At 38.4% G+C, this 15,396-nt stretch overlaps 1 protein-coding gene across 2 annotated transcripts in view; it reads right to left on the bottom strand.

Moving 5' to 3' along the window:
- Slc30a5 (solute carrier family 30 member 5) overlaps nt 1-15,396 on the bottom strand; it is a 43,866-nt gene that overhangs the window by 14,042 nt on the left and 14,428 nt on the right. The window contains exons 5-12 of one of the 2 annotated variants that reach the window (XM_004623029.2): nt 11,642-11,729; nt 7,445-7,532; nt 6,108-6,184; nt 5,370-5,540; nt 4,437-4,725; nt 3,934-4,142; nt 3,207-3,364; nt 1,565-1,694 (exon numbers count right to left, since the gene is read on the bottom strand). In XM_004623029.2, the coding sequence (XP_004623086.1) occupies nt 1,565-1,694; nt 3,207-3,364; nt 3,934-4,142; nt 4,437-4,725; nt 5,370-5,540; nt 6,108-6,184; nt 7,445-7,532; nt 11,642-11,729 (1,210 nt within the window). The remainder of the gene's footprint in view (nt 1-1,564; nt 1,695-3,206; nt 3,365-3,933; nt 4,143-4,436; nt 4,726-5,369; nt 5,541-6,107; nt 6,185-7,444; nt 7,533-11,641; nt 11,730-15,396) is intronic. The other variant, XM_023704621.1, reaches the window with a different exon arrangement.

The following is a 15,396-nucleotide window of genomic DNA, read 5'->3' on the forward strand; positions in this document are numbered from 1 at the left end:
TGTGTGTGGCCAGCTCAGCCCACCAGGGGGCGGGCTGGCTGGCATGTGGTGCTGGGGGATTGAACCGTGGTCCCTGTGCTTTGCTCAGCTTAGCTTGTTCTAAGTAGGTGCTTTAGACCACTGAGCCATCTCACCAGCCCTTGATTTGTTTTATAAAAAGCAAATATAAAAATGAAGGCTACAAACAATGTTAATCATTTTTCAGCATAGTAGAGCAGACACTTACTTGACATATATAAGGCTTTTTTATTTTTTGGTGGAACTGGGGATTGAACTCAGGCCCTTGCACTTGCCAGAGAAGCGCTTATTCCACTGAGCCATCTCCCCAGCCCCTATGAGGCTTATGTACTTCTTATTTACTCCTTGTGATGCAGACTGCTGGTCTGCCAGAATTTCAGGTAACTTTTAAGTCTGTGGTGAGTTAGTGCATCCAAATAACATCAAATGCTGCTTACAGAAACTCCTATCACCTTGTGAATTTTTTCTTCTGAGAAATACTTTTTTTTCTGAGAAATACTTTAGTTTTGCATATTTCATTAGAAAAAGGGAAGAAGGTGAAAGTCCCCTGTACTTCTACCCTCAAGTCACTTTCTTCTAAGAGAACAGTATATCTTCTGTGTATATGCTAATGTACATATACAGCTGGGCATCGTGGCACACGCCTATAACCCCAGCACTCACTTAGGAGGCTGAGGCAGGAGGAATATTGTGAGTTGAAGACCAGCATAGGCTACAAAGTGAGTACAAGGCCAGCTTGAGCTACACAGCAAGAACCTGTCTCAAAAACCCTCAACAACCAATTAAATAATTACCTTATATTATTTTGCAATTTTTCACTTTGTACATACAGTAAATATTTTTCATGCCAGTACTTATTCTTTATAACAGCTGTATAATATTATATTACATGGACAAGAAATTTATTTAACAATACGTTCACTGGTACATACTTGTTTATTTTCATTTTTCCACTATTCTAAACACTGGTACAACAAATCATGTACCGCTAAATATTTGTGTAAGGGCCGGTGAAATAGCTCAGCAGTTTAAAGTGCCTGCTTAGAGCTGGCCAAAAAAAAAAAAAAAAAAAAAGAATTTTGTGTGCTGGCCCCAACCCTGGGGTGCAATGAGAGGGCGACTAAGACTGGGCATGGTGGTATGTGCCTGTAATCCCAGTGCTTGGGAGACTAAAAACAGGAGGATCACTCCAAGGCTGATCAGAGTGAGACCCTATACTAAAATACAAAAACTAAAACCAAACCAAATCGAAACAAACAAAAAACCCCAGTAAATATTTCTGTGTGATTTATTTTCTTTTTGGTGTAGGGGATGGCCTTGCACATGCTAATGACATGACCAGTATACTCTTTTGGTGCTTCTATATGGTAAAGACTAAAGGTTAAAAGATATGGGCATTGCCAGGCATGATGGACAGATACTATGTAGTCAGGAAAGAATTTGCTGGTTTCAATAAAACTAAAATAAAATCTCCTAGATTGATAAACACTACTAGAAAAACTGCAAGTATAAATAGAAATTCAAATAGGAAAAGGAAAAGACTTACTGTCAACATGTTTGTATCTAATTCCGGAGGATCAATCAATCTAGCCACTGACTCCATAAACACAAAAAAGGCTATTACTATTAGAAAAAGTCCATTAATGAATCCAGAGAGAATTTCTATTCGGCCATACCTAAGAACACAGTAATTTTTAGAAAAAGAAAATAAATACTTTATATTTTACTATAAACATTACTATTTTACAAAAGAGGAAACAAGTCCAGATTTTCAAATGACTAAACAAATAATAGAAAACTACCAATACTTAAGTATCATATTAATGCTGGAATTTTACATGAAGCCCTTCTACAAAAAAAATTACCTCCTAATTCTTAGCAAGAAGTTATTTTTTTTCTTCTTTTTTTCTTTCTTTTTTTTTTTTTTTTTGGCTGAACTAGGGATTGAACTCAGGCCCTTGCACTTGCCAGGGAAGCGCTTACTCTACTGAGCCATCTCCCCAGCCCAAATTAGATGGCATTAACATTTTTTTTTTTTTCCTGGCAGAACTGGGGATTGAACTCAGGCCCTTGTGCTTGCCAGTTCTCTCTTCTTTAAACCCTTGATGTGCTGCTCTGTATCTATTATGGAACAGACTTTTGCTTTGTACCAAAATTATTATTAAAGATATAACTAGTTGAGAGTAATAGCTAAATTTATTAGTGCTCTTTTCAAAACAGTTTACACAAAAAAGATTCTGATGTTACTGTATTTAATGAACATTTTTATGTATAGCACATATAAAATATATATATATATATATATATTGGTACCGGGAATCAAACTGAAGACCCTTCATTAGCCAGGCAGGTACTGCGCTGCTGAGCTATGTCCATGACTATCCCTTTAAATTTTTAATGTTCTTTTTTTTTTTTTTTTTAAAACAAAAACAAAAACAAACAACAACAACAAAAAAGTTACATTGATTCCATTTCCTAAAGAAACCAACAAAATCCTCAAACCTACCTTGGGCAAAGATCTTAAGATTTTGTTTTGTATTTAGTGCAGGGGCTATAGGGGCTACAGGGTCTCATTACACAGATCAGACTTGTAGTGATTCTCCTGTTTTCAACTCTCCTAGTGCTGGGAATATAGGTGTGTGCCACTATGCCCAGTCTCAATCGCTGTTGCAGTGTGCACTGGGGGTGGGGCAGGTATGGCAGGCTAGGGATCCTTAAGATTTTTTTTTTCTTGTTTTTAAAAGATCTTAAGATTTTAACTGTTCTTTTTGGTCTCTGTCCATGGAAAGGATCTGCTAAGGAGTTTAATCCTGAGCTCATTATCATTCTTTTTTTTCTTGTGGTACCAGGGATTGAACTCAGGACCTTGCACTTGCCAGGCAAGCACTTACTCCACTGTGCTATCTCCCCAGCCCCAATCATTATTTAGCAGATGCTTAGTTCATACTCCCCTATTTTTTATTTTTTGGTGGTTTTGGGGATTGAACTCAGGACCTTGTGCTTGCCAGGCAAGTGTTTGTTCTATTGAGCTATCTCCCTGGCCCTCATACTCCCTTATGTACTTCAAACTAAGATAAATGAAGACCTGAAAATTATCTCCATTAAAAGCAATATTTTTAGTCCATTACTTGGAATTTGCACCTTAATTTTTCATTGTACTATGTTACTGTGATAGTCCATGTACCTACCCATAGGAGAAAATCCGAGTTGCTTTCCATCTACTCATGAGAGCAGCGAAGAGTCCCATGACCAAAGCAGAGCAATCAAAGAGCATGTGGAATCCATCTGAGATCAGACCCAGGCTATTGGTCAACACTCCATAGAATAATTCCACAAAAGTAAAGAGCTAAAAAATGTTTAAAAACAGAATTAGAGGAGTACATTGGGAAATACATTACAACAGAGATTTAAGATTTATCAGAATTTAATCATGAGGATTTTAACCTTTAACTACCAAAACCTTGGGAAATCTGTTCAAAATCTTCTTTAGTTAACTGCCACTTACAATAGAAACTTTATTTTATATAAATTGTAAGAAACAATGCTAAATTAAATATATTTATTTTATAAGCTATTTAAAAGGAGGCATGGTAGTTTTATTTAAATCTGCAAAAAACAATAAATAAAGTTGTAAAATGTTAGCGATCAGTGATCTGTAGTGATATCCTAAAAGGAGATAAAAATATCTGAAAAGCTACTTCATTTATGGATTCAAAATAACGTACTGAATGCTTCCATACTACTTGTTTGCGTATGTAATGTGGACATGGTCCTGTGATCCTGATGCTACTTAGAGAAAATATAAATTTCAGGCTATCTTTAATTATTATAAATTTGTGAAGCACTAAAATATCATTTTGCCAAAATGAAAATATTGATCTTTTAAGACATGCCACTAGTACTTAAAAATCTTACCAGATTCAAGCACAAGAAGTAAAAGATCTGCCTAGAGTCACTCTCCTCAAGAATTTGTTTTAGTGATTCCTTAATAAACCTAGGGATTGATTGAGAGCTATGCTGAAAAGCATCACCCATGAAGTTATAAAGAGGTGTTCCTTCAGGAGAATATCCAATAAGGGTACCTTTCTGTCCTCTCTTACAGGGAGATGATAAGATGTTGGCAGCTACAAAGAGAAAAGAAGTATATTACAGAAGTTTAAAAAAGTTAAAGCTATCAAAAACCAATTCAGTAACTGCCAGCAAGCAATGGAATGCAAACACAAATTCTTTTTTTTCTTTCTTTCTTTTTTTGCAGAACCCGGGATTGAACTCAGGCCCTTGCGCTTGCCAGGGAAGCGCTTATTCCACTGAGCCATCTCCCTGGCCCCACACAATTTCTAAAATTGAATAAATGATCTGAAAATCAGAGTCCATAAAAAGAACTGTGTTAGAATAAAAAACAAGGAGAAAATGCTTACACAGAATGAAGAACACAGCACTCACGACCACTCCTCCAGACAGGACGTGCTCCGTGCTCTCCTGGTGCGTGGTTCTGCTCATAGCCCGAAGCTGGTCTGTTATTGGGTGTGTCCAAAAATTTCCAAAAAGGAGAGCACTAATAAATATGGGAAAGGATCCATAGCGGGCACATTTGGAAACCTCCATTTTGACAAGGCAAATAGAATCCACATAGAAATCAAGGATCATAACAAAAAAGATAACTGTTGTGAAAGGCATAATGAGAGAAAACCAAGATCCAACTTTACTCTAGAAATAAAAAACAAACAGAAACTGGTCAATATGCATATATAAAGTTCACAATTTACAAGATGTTTTTGTTCAGCCTTTTATGTATAAACAGATATTCTCATGATTCATAAAATACTAACATATAAGAAATACAAGCTATTGGTATATTTCTCCAGTATTTCCAAGAAAATATTATTGAATAATTTTATAAATACTGAGTGATTTATAATCCCTGAGCCTAAGACTGACTTTTTTCAAGTAATTCCTTTGGGTCACAGGAATGTGAAAGATGCATTAATACAGTAATATTTGACTTGTATTTTTTATAAACAATAAAGTTAGCTCCAAATCATGAAACTACAAAGGGAAAACAAAGATACTTGAAGTCACTTCCCATCACAATTTAAAACAAAATGCAATGCACTGTATAGAGCCAGGAGTGGTGGTGCATGCCTGTAATTCTATCACCTGGGAGGCTGAGAAGGATCACTGAGTTCCTGGCCAGCCTGGGTGACACACTCAGTTCAAGGCCAGTCTGAACTTAAGTGCAAAACTCTGCCTCAAATGAAACAAATAAATCCCCCAAACAAAACTATGCTAAACAGAAATTTGTAAGTAAAAGTAATTTGTTTTACTCATTACCAATACATTCTTGCTCTTACCTCAGTTGTCACTGAAAGAACCAAGACCCATGGGCACAAGAGAAGCACAGAAACAAGCTGGGATAACGCCTGAAGTCGTTTGGCTCCACCAACATCTATAGAGAGCTTTCTGGAGGCTGTATGAAAACCAACTTTACAACACAAAGCCAGTACTAGCAATAGTACTCCACCCTGTAAGTAAAGTGAGGCAAGTCTCATCAGAAACAAGACACTATTCAATGCTTAAATACGTATTTGATGAAATGGAACTAGTGGTTTTTTTCACATCCTCAATTACTTAACCATTTAAATGACACGGTGTACTGAAATTACTGGTAATTTATTTTACTTATTTAATTATTACTATTATTTTTTGGCAGAACCAGGGATTGAACTCAGGCCCCTGAACTTGCCAGGCAAGTGCTTATTCTACTGAGCCACCTCCCTGACCTCCCCCCCCTTTTTTCTTAATAGGGCTGAGGATCCAACCCACAGTCTTGTGGATAGTAGGCAAGTGAGTTACTAGTGAGCTGTACAGCCTGAGAACTGAATTTACATGCACCTAGTTAGGTGTGGTATTGCACACCTATCATACCAGCATATGGCAAGAGGATCTCCATGAGTTTGAGGCCAGCCTGGGCTACACAGTGAGCTCAAAGTTAGCCTGAACTAGTGAGACCCTGTCTCAAAACAAAATCAAAGTTATAGTTGCTGTTACTTTTCAGAATCTTTTGACCACATTAACAACAAAGGACATACCTTGTGATCTGCCACACCTAAGAAGGCAATTGCTGTGTAAAGCATGTGAGTTAGAGCACTGTCATGATGTCCTTCAGCTAAGGGAGTTACAGTAAAGGAAAAAATTCCAACATTAACTCTGAGAAGCTTGAAGTCCTCTTGAAATTTTAGCTACATTATTTTGGTTTGCATGCAGAGTGGTGGTGCCCCAAACCTGAATACCCTAAATAACTTAATGTTTCTTTTAAAATCAAAACCAAAGAGTCTAAAATTTAATTCTGGCAAAAACTTTATAAGTTGGAATGGCTTATATTTCTTTTTGTCTCCAAAATAGTGGAGTACACTGGCTAAATTTTAGTAATTAGTACTTTAGTACTAAATTTTAGTACTTTTCACCTCTGAAAGACACATGCATTGTACAACAAAGGGGTAAGTGCAAGGTGTCTCCCTGAACCACTTTTGTCCAGCAGAATTAAGGCTGTCTTCTTAGACTAACATAAAATCAGTCTTTTTTTTTTTTTTTTTTTTTTTTTTTGAGACAGAGTCTTACTGTGCAGTTCAGGCTCACCTGAACACTATGTATCCCAGGCTAGACTCAACTCACGGGGGTCTTTCTGCTTCAACCTTCTCAGTACTGTGATTGCAGGTGTGCACTAGCCACACTCCATCAGTAAAACCAGTCTTGAACTTGTCACCTAAGTCACTGACTACATACGCCTCAGCTCAGCAAGCAGCAAGTAAAATGGGTGGGTAGGGAATACATGTATCACAAACAACCTGGAACTTTATTAAATCATGTTTCCCTCTCTCACGGTGACAAGGTAATTATTATCTTACTCATAAGCTTTTAGGGCAATCACAACAGTAGCCTAAAGAGCCAAATTGGGTGCTCTAAGTTCTCCTGATTGGAATGGGCAAGGGAAATAAGGCATAAATAAAGTCAGAATAAAGTCAGTAGGCATATTTGACCAGAGAGGTGGATTATATAAGCGATGACTGGAGGAAGCTCAGCTGGCTGCAATAATTTAGAGCAAGCAAGTGAAAACCAGTGAAGAAAACTGAAATGTCTGTATTGTAGTGCCAGAGTAATCTAATATACCTTCTCAAAGTCTCAATTTCTTTTTTTTTTAATGTCTCAATTTCTGAACTGTCAGGTACTGTCAGAAAAAACTAAATGCTCTAAAACATTTAACAGAGTTAAACTGTTCATTAGTTGAATAATGAAGATGTCTACACTAATCTGTGGAAGTTTCATTCCTGATCAATCAACCTAGTTCATTCATCTCTTCTTTCCCATTTTGCAGTCTTCTATTAGTCTGCAAGTCTTTCCACTATTCCCATCTGCTACAAAAGGATACGGTGCTCAGCCATTTTAGCCATGAGGTCATCATTGTCAAAGAGCAATAAGCAGATTACAGCAATAATGAAAAAAGCCGCTCCCCTGGTCTGAAAATGAAAAACAACAACAACAGAGGACTGTTTTCAAGGGTTGATTCTTAACATGAAAGCTACACAAATGCTGAAGAGAAACATTACAAAAAAAATTTAAAGAATAGATAATATGACATTAAGTCCTTATATGTTTACAGTATTAACAGTAAGATACAAAAGTGATTCAACAAATTTTGTAGAATATTTAAGACACCTAATATCTACAGTTCCAATGATTTCCTTGTTAACATGGCTAGACAGGTAAATATGAACTGTCAATGTTTATAAAATCAGTCTTCCTAAATATTACTTTAAATCTGGTTGAAAAGCCCCAACTAGTCAAAGAATAATTAGTAGGGACTTTTTCTGTTTGGTGGAACCAGGGATTGAACTCAGCCCCTTGTGCTTGCCAGGGATGCGCTTATCTACTGAGCCATCTTCCTGGCCCCAGTAGGGACTTATTATATAGTATAACTTGCAGAGGATAGAGATTATTAGTTTCTACTTAATCTAAAGAAGAAGAATCACAAGGCTATGTTAAGAAAATAAGCAGTCTTTTTATTTTTATTTTTTATGTATTTAGTGCAGGATCTATAGGGTCTCACTACACAAATTGGACTTGTAGTGATCCTCCTGTTTTCAGCCTCTCAAGTTCTGCGATTATAGGCATGTGCCACCATGCCCAGTCTCAGTCGTTGTCTCAGTGCTACCTGGGGTTGGGGCTGGCAGGGTACGCTGGGGATCGAACCCTGGTCCCTGCATCGGCCTAAGCAGGTGCTTTATAGCAGTCATTTTTAAGATCTAATAAAGGCATAAAGCACTTAAGCAGATAAATTTTTAAAGTTTATGTTTTCATTTTAGGGAAGAAGTTTGATAAAATGATTGAAAGGCCCTATTAGCCTCATTTATGTAAATATTTCTGAAAGTTAGCTGTAAAAAATCTAAACTATCATTACTATATATTTTATATTTATGAATTTACAGGTACTCACTGTATAATATGTGCATTTATGACACTGTATATGTAACACTCCATATATTTACATGTAAATATATTACAAATACTTAGGGTTGAGCATGTTGGCACATGCCTATAATCCCAGCATTCAGGAGGCTGTGACGGGAGGATCACCATGAATTTGTGGCCAGCTTGGGTTACATAAGGGAGATCAAGGTCAGCCTGCACTACATTGAGAGATGCTGTCTTAAAAAAACAAAAGACCATTAACATAGAGAGATGACAATAAGGCAACTGAGAGTTGTGTGGTGCCTCAGAATCATAGGGAAAAAAAAAATCATGACAGTTGTGGACAGATCTCTGATTCATTACTAAAAGGACACGCAATATTGACACTCTCATAACTGATCATTAATGCTGCCAAACTTTTTTATTCTTCTATATTAATTTTTAAAGATACTAAGTTTCACTGTGGCCTATTTCCGCACATGCATATAACCTAATTTGATCATATCCACATGCCCCATCACCTTCCCTTATACCCCCTCTCCTCTCCTTATTACTTTCCTTTTGTCTAATAGTAGTTTCTCTTTTGCTTTTTTTTTGTGGTACCAGGGATTGAACTCAGAACCCTGTGTTTGCCAGGCAAGTGCTTACTGAGCTATCTCCCTGGCCCCTCTTTTTGTTTTAGATACCACCTATCAGAGAATGCTATCTCTTTTGTGGAACTTAAGTGTTTTTCTTAACTGATATGACTGATATTCTAAAAAATGTAAAATTTATTTGTGGTGATTTCTATACTTATGTCCCCTATTGCTTTAATGCTTAGAAAGTTCTTTTCTACTTTATACTGTAGGTTTTTATTTTTTATATTTAGTACAGGGTCTCACTACACAGATCAGACTTGCAGTGATCCTCCTGTTTTCAGCTTCCCAAGCACTGGGATTACAGGTGTGCACCACCATGCCCAGTCTCAATCACTGTCTCAGCATGCCCTAGGGGTGGGGCCAGCATGGCACTCTGGGGATCAAATCCGGTCACTGTGCCTAAGCAGGCGCTTTAGTCCTGTGAGTTATCTGGCTGGCCCTCTGTAGGTTATTTTATTGTATGTTAAGACTGTACAGCACTAGGGCCTTCAAATTCATAGATCTTGTCTCAAAATAAAACAATCCAGCTGGTTTTAACCTTATTTTGAGACAGGGTCTATGCTGCCCTGGCTGGGCTTGAACATGTAATCCTCTTGCCTCAGCCTCCTAGAATGCTAGAATTATAGGTACCCATCACCACCTCCAGCTTAAAATGTCTAATGCACTTGAAATTCTGGAGTGCTTCCTGAGGGAGGTGGAAGAACAATGGTTGCCTATGCTTTAATATTAATCACCCAATTTCAGAACCAGGTGCTCCTATTGGGCTCTACCTGGCAGGATACTTTGTCCCCTTATTTTATTCTTCTCCCTTTATTACTTAGCTTTGACACTCCCTTGCAGAACATAGATTAGTATCTTTGTCTTTATTTCTCTTTTCCTGTGTCTAGGACAATTTTTAATTTGGTAAAATGGAAACACTGTGGCTCCCACAGAATTATAGATTTGTAACTAATTTTACAAAGGTGGGTAATAGTTGAATTACTTAAGATATACAGGGATGGCTTCGGAGATAGCTCAGTGATCAAAGTGCCTGCCTAGGATGCACAAAGACCTGGGTTTGATTCCTGGTACTGCATGCTGTGCTGGCTCAGCCACAGGTACACTGAGTCGGCCACTAAGACCAGGTGTGGTGGCACAAACTTGTTATCCCATGTAATTCCAGTGCTGGGGAGACTGAGACAGGAGGATTACTACAAGTCTGAGAGGCATAGTGAGACCCTGTACCAAATACATAAAAAAAAAAAAAAAAAAAAAAAATACAGGGATGCTATTTGGCAAAATGCTGGATAAATGTTCACCACTTTTTTAATTAAATTTTTTTATTAATATATGTTTGTGGTATCAATGTTTATATTTCTTGTGTGGAGTTCGTACATATATGTAACATATAGTAGTTCTTTTTCACATCCTCTCCCCTTCTCCCTGCCTCTGGTCAAGCTCTTGATCCTCTTCCCCTTTGAGAAAGATCTAGCTCCCTACTTCCTATAATCTTTCATTTTCAGTGTATTTGGTTGTTATAGGGTCTCACTATGCAGCGTGGACTCATAGTGACCCTCCTGCTTTTTAACCTCTCCAGTGCTGGGATTATAGGCATACACCACTACACCTGGACTTTGTGGCTGGCTCAGCCCACCCTGTGGGCGTGGCTGACATGACTTGTGCCAGGGATGGAACCATGGTCCATGTATTTGCCAAGCAGGCAATTTAGTCCATTGAGCTATCTTGCCAGCCCCACCTACAATTTATTTTGTTCTCTATTTATAATCTTGGTTTTTCATGTAAGAGAAACCATGCAATATTTAAGCCTATGTATCTGATTGTTTTTTAATGTATTTAGTACAGGGTCTACAGGGTTTCACAATACAGATCTAACTTGTAGTGATCCTTCCTGTTTTTCAGCCCCTCAAGTGCTGGGATTACAGGCATTCGCCACCACGCCATCTCATTCACCATCTCAGCGCACTCTGGGAGTAGGGCTGGCACGGCAGGCCAGCGATCAAACCCCGGCCCCTGTGTCTGCCTAATCAAACTTTATATATAACAAGCTCATAGTTATTTTCCAAAAATAATATATGAGGATTAAGAATGAGGTGAGAAAGGGGATATGGACACAGCACAAAGATCTCTGTGCTAAGCTGTCAGTTTAGTAGCTTGGTTGTGGTGGTAACAAACAAACCTATCCACACCCAACTGCATGTGAAACTGGAGTAACCTCAGCTAGGCCTATGGATTGTACTGATGGCAACTTCCTGGCTTTACTAGTATACTTCTGCTGGGTAAGAAGTTACCGTTAGGGGAAATTAGTGAAAGAAACATTGATTTTTGCAATGTATAAGGAATCTATAATCAGTTTAAAATAAAAAAAAAGATAAATGTTTTTGCAAGAAAAATGTAGAACTAGTGTAAAACACCCATTCATTATTGTAAAATGGTAAAAGATAACTTTTTTTGTTTTGCTTTGGATGATATTTTACAACTATGCTTTTCATTTCCAAGTCATTGATAATGGAAAGCTTTACCTTTGCTGGTCCTCCTCCAGAACTAGTGAACAAAACACTGAGTAATGAGATGACAACAATGTCATTGTGTTCAAATAATAGCAGAGTCCTATAAAGACAAAACAATATAATTTGTGAAATATACCTTTTTTTTTTTTGGTGGTACTGGAGATCAAACTCAGGACATTGCGCTTGCTAGGTAGGCACTTACTGAGTTTGCTGCTGAGTTATCTCCCCAGTCCCCCAGTATACCTCATCTTTATCATGAAGAATGAATTTACCTAGAGCAAAAGTATTTCCTTTGGTTTCACAAAAATTATGAGAAAATTAAGTAGGTTCAATTACCTTGACAAATCCTTTGGTATTATTTAGAGAAGCTAAAGCTAAAAATACCCCAGAATATTACTCCTAGGATATTATACCCAACTTAAAAGGCTGCTCATATCAGCATTGCTTGCTGTGGGCCAAAACAACTTACATCTACTAAGAGAATAAATGATGTAGACTGGAATATTTCTACAAAGAGACTATTATGAAGCAGTAAGAATGATATTTTATGGGCCGGCCAGATAGCTCAGTAGACTAAAGTGCCTGCTTAGGCAGAGCGCATCGGCCAGGGTTTGATCCCTGGCCTGCTGTGCTGGCCCTGCTCCTGGGCTGTGCTGAGACAATGAATGCAACTGGGTGTGGTGGTGCATGCCTGTAATCCCAGTACTTGGGAGGCTGAACACAGGTAGATCACAAGTTTGATCTATGTAGTGAGACCCTGTACTAAAAATACAAAAAGGGGGCCTGGCCCTAGCTCAGTTCTTTAAGTGGCTGCTTCCACAAAGCTGTCAGCCTCAGGTTGTTGTAGTTCGATCCCCACAACACTCCAGCCAGCCAAAAGTGCCCTGAAGGCATTCGAGGAGCAAAAAAACCCCAAACAAACAAACAAAAAACAAAAAAAAAGGTGGGGGGAAGAATATTTTATGAACTTACAAAATTACTTAATTTTATATTCAAATTAATCAATCAATTAATTTTTTGTGGTGCTGGGGATCAAATGGGTATTTGTGTAAGCTAGGCAAGCAATCTACCACTAAGTCCAATGTCTAGCTCCCCGACCTTGTTTTTGAGACACGATCTTGCTACCCTGCCCTGGCTGGAACTGAACCTGTGGAGTCACTGGTCTGTCGCAGCCTCCCAATTAGCTGAGACAGGTGTGTGCAACAACACCCAACTCTGAAGACAATAGATCTTAAAAACGTAAATGCACATATATAAAAATATATAAAAAAAGAAAAAACCAAACAACTACTATAAGCTTGTGCGGTGGCACACACCTGTGATCCCAGCACTTGGAAAGCTGCAGCAGGAGGATGGCCATGAGCTGGAAGCCAGCCTGGGCTACATAGTGGGTGTAAGGCCAGCCTGAACTACAATTTGAAGACCCTGCCAGGAAAAACAAAACAAAAAACCAAACAATCAAAAGCAAACCCAAAAAACCCACTATAAAAATGAATACCTATATACTACATGTACCAAATGTGCAAATCTCAAAACATAAACACTGAATGGGACAAGCACATTGCAGGAAAAAAATGCACTGTGAGTTCACTAAAGTAAAAAACCTGCCACACTAAACATTAAAAAGATATAAAATTTTAAAGACAATCAAAAGAATGAGAAACAAAAGACACTGGTTATATCCAAAGGCAGGGAGGTGGTACAGATAGTCAGGAGAGGCACATAGACAGGGCTTGAAGATACTGGTAAGGTTTTATTTATTTTTCATGTTTTGAGGCAGGGTCTTGTGTGTAATTAAGGCTGGCCTTGAGCTTGCAGTGATCCTCCACGGTCAGCCTCCTGAGAGCTGGGGTTACCCTGGTGTGCACCACCAGGGTCTAGGTGGTAAAGTTTTATTTTGGTGGTTCAACGTTACTAACACTGATGTTCATTTTATTATTCTTTAAACATCTTTATTTATTTATTGACACAGGGTCTCACTATGTAGTTTAATCTTTTTATTTTATTTTATTTTATTTTATTTATTTATTTATTTATGTGTGTGTGTGTGTGTGTGTGTGTGTGTGGCCAGCTCAGCCCACCAGGGGGCGGTGCTGGGGATTGAACCACGGTCCCTGCGCTTTGCTAAGCTTGTTCTAAGTAGGTGCTTTAGACCACTGAGCCATCTCACCAGCCCCTCACTATGTAGTTTAGACTGGCCTTTAACTCATTATGTAGCCCAACTTGTCCTTGAACTTATGGTGATCCTATTGTCTCAGCCACCTAAGTGCTGGGATTACAAATGTGTGCCACCACACCCGGCTTTTAAACATCTTTATACCTATATATTTTTTTATTCTTATGTATGCAAATATTGCTTTTGAAAAAATTAAACATCACAAGACAAAAGGTTTATGGGATCTGAATAGTAACAGATTTCCATGTGTTTATTAAATTTTCATTTTTCTAATTATTCAAAAAACTGTAATGCGAATATACTGATAATTTAAGAAAATAAATGTATCAACAGTAATACCTAGAATAAGACAAACTATGAAATACCAAAACAGCATTTGTGCAGTACTGAGGTTTGAACTCAGGTTACTCTATCATTGAGCGCCATTTGCAAACCTTTTTATTTTGAGAAGGTCTCACTAAGTTACCTAGGATGGCCTTGAACTTGTGACTCTCCTGCCTGACTCCTAAGGATGTGGGATTATGGACAAGCACCACCATGTCTGGCCACCAATGGAGTCTTTCTCATCAAGAAACTACATGGTGGTTTTAATAAAGGACTGACGGGGCAGCACTGATGGTTGAAAGAGGCTGTAAAGGTGAGAAGTTGATAACTAAGGAGCCAAGTAAGAATTCAAGGATTTACTTCTTCCTTCCCTATCTTAATATATAGGGACAGTGATTTAGTGACATGAACTAAAGCATACATGAGTGGCAAACTTAAAATTCAGCAGCACCTAGTTACACTCAGGCATAAGCTGAAAAGCTTTATACCCAAGCTTGAGCCAGCTTTCCCACCCCTCAGGATGCTGCTGCTACTGTTGACAGGGCTGGGTACCTATATTTATTGTTGCCCTGTGCTCTGCACCTGCCAAAGCACAGGGCAAAAAGCCAACAGGACTCAGCAGGCCATGAGGGAAAAGCACTTTCACAAGGCATTTTCTAAGCACCACTTTTTACTCAGCTTACTCCCGATCTGAGTGAAGGCCTTTAAGACATCCTTCATAGTGTCTAGGCATCGTGCTTTACCTTTTAAGAATCACATGCTTTACATATTCTTCCAGATGTGCCCAGCATGGTGGCACATGTCTACATTCCCAGCACTTCCAAGGCTGAGGCAGGGGGACAGTGAGAGTTCCAGGCCAGCCTGAACTACACATTGAGGCTCTGTCTTTTTTTTTTTAATTTTTAAAATTATTTATTTATTTGTTTGTTTATTTTGTGTGTGTGTGTGTGTGTGTGTGTGTGTGTGGCCAGCCCAGCCCACCAGGGGGCGGGGCTGGCTGGCATGTGGTGCTGGGGGATTGAACTGCGGTCCCTGTGCTTTGCTAAGCTTGTTCTAAGTAGGTGCTTTAGACCACTGAGCCATCTCACCAGCCCCTAGGCTCTGTCTTAAAAAGCAAAACTAAGCCAAAAATCCTTAGTTTTTGACTTTTAAAAATTTATTTTTATTAGCACATGTTTGCAGTAAGTAACAATTACATTCACTGTGGGCAGTTGGTATATGTACATACTTTAATTCTTTATAGGTTTCCTTCCTTTTTCCTCACCTT

This window comes from Octodon degus, unplaced genomic scaffold, assembly GCF_000260255.1.
Source record: "Octodon degus isolate 3935 unplaced genomic scaffold, OctDeg1.0 scaffold00001, whole genome shotgun sequence".
Taxonomy (NCBI): domain Eukaryota; kingdom Metazoa; phylum Chordata; class Mammalia; order Rodentia; family Octodontidae; genus Octodon; species Octodon degus.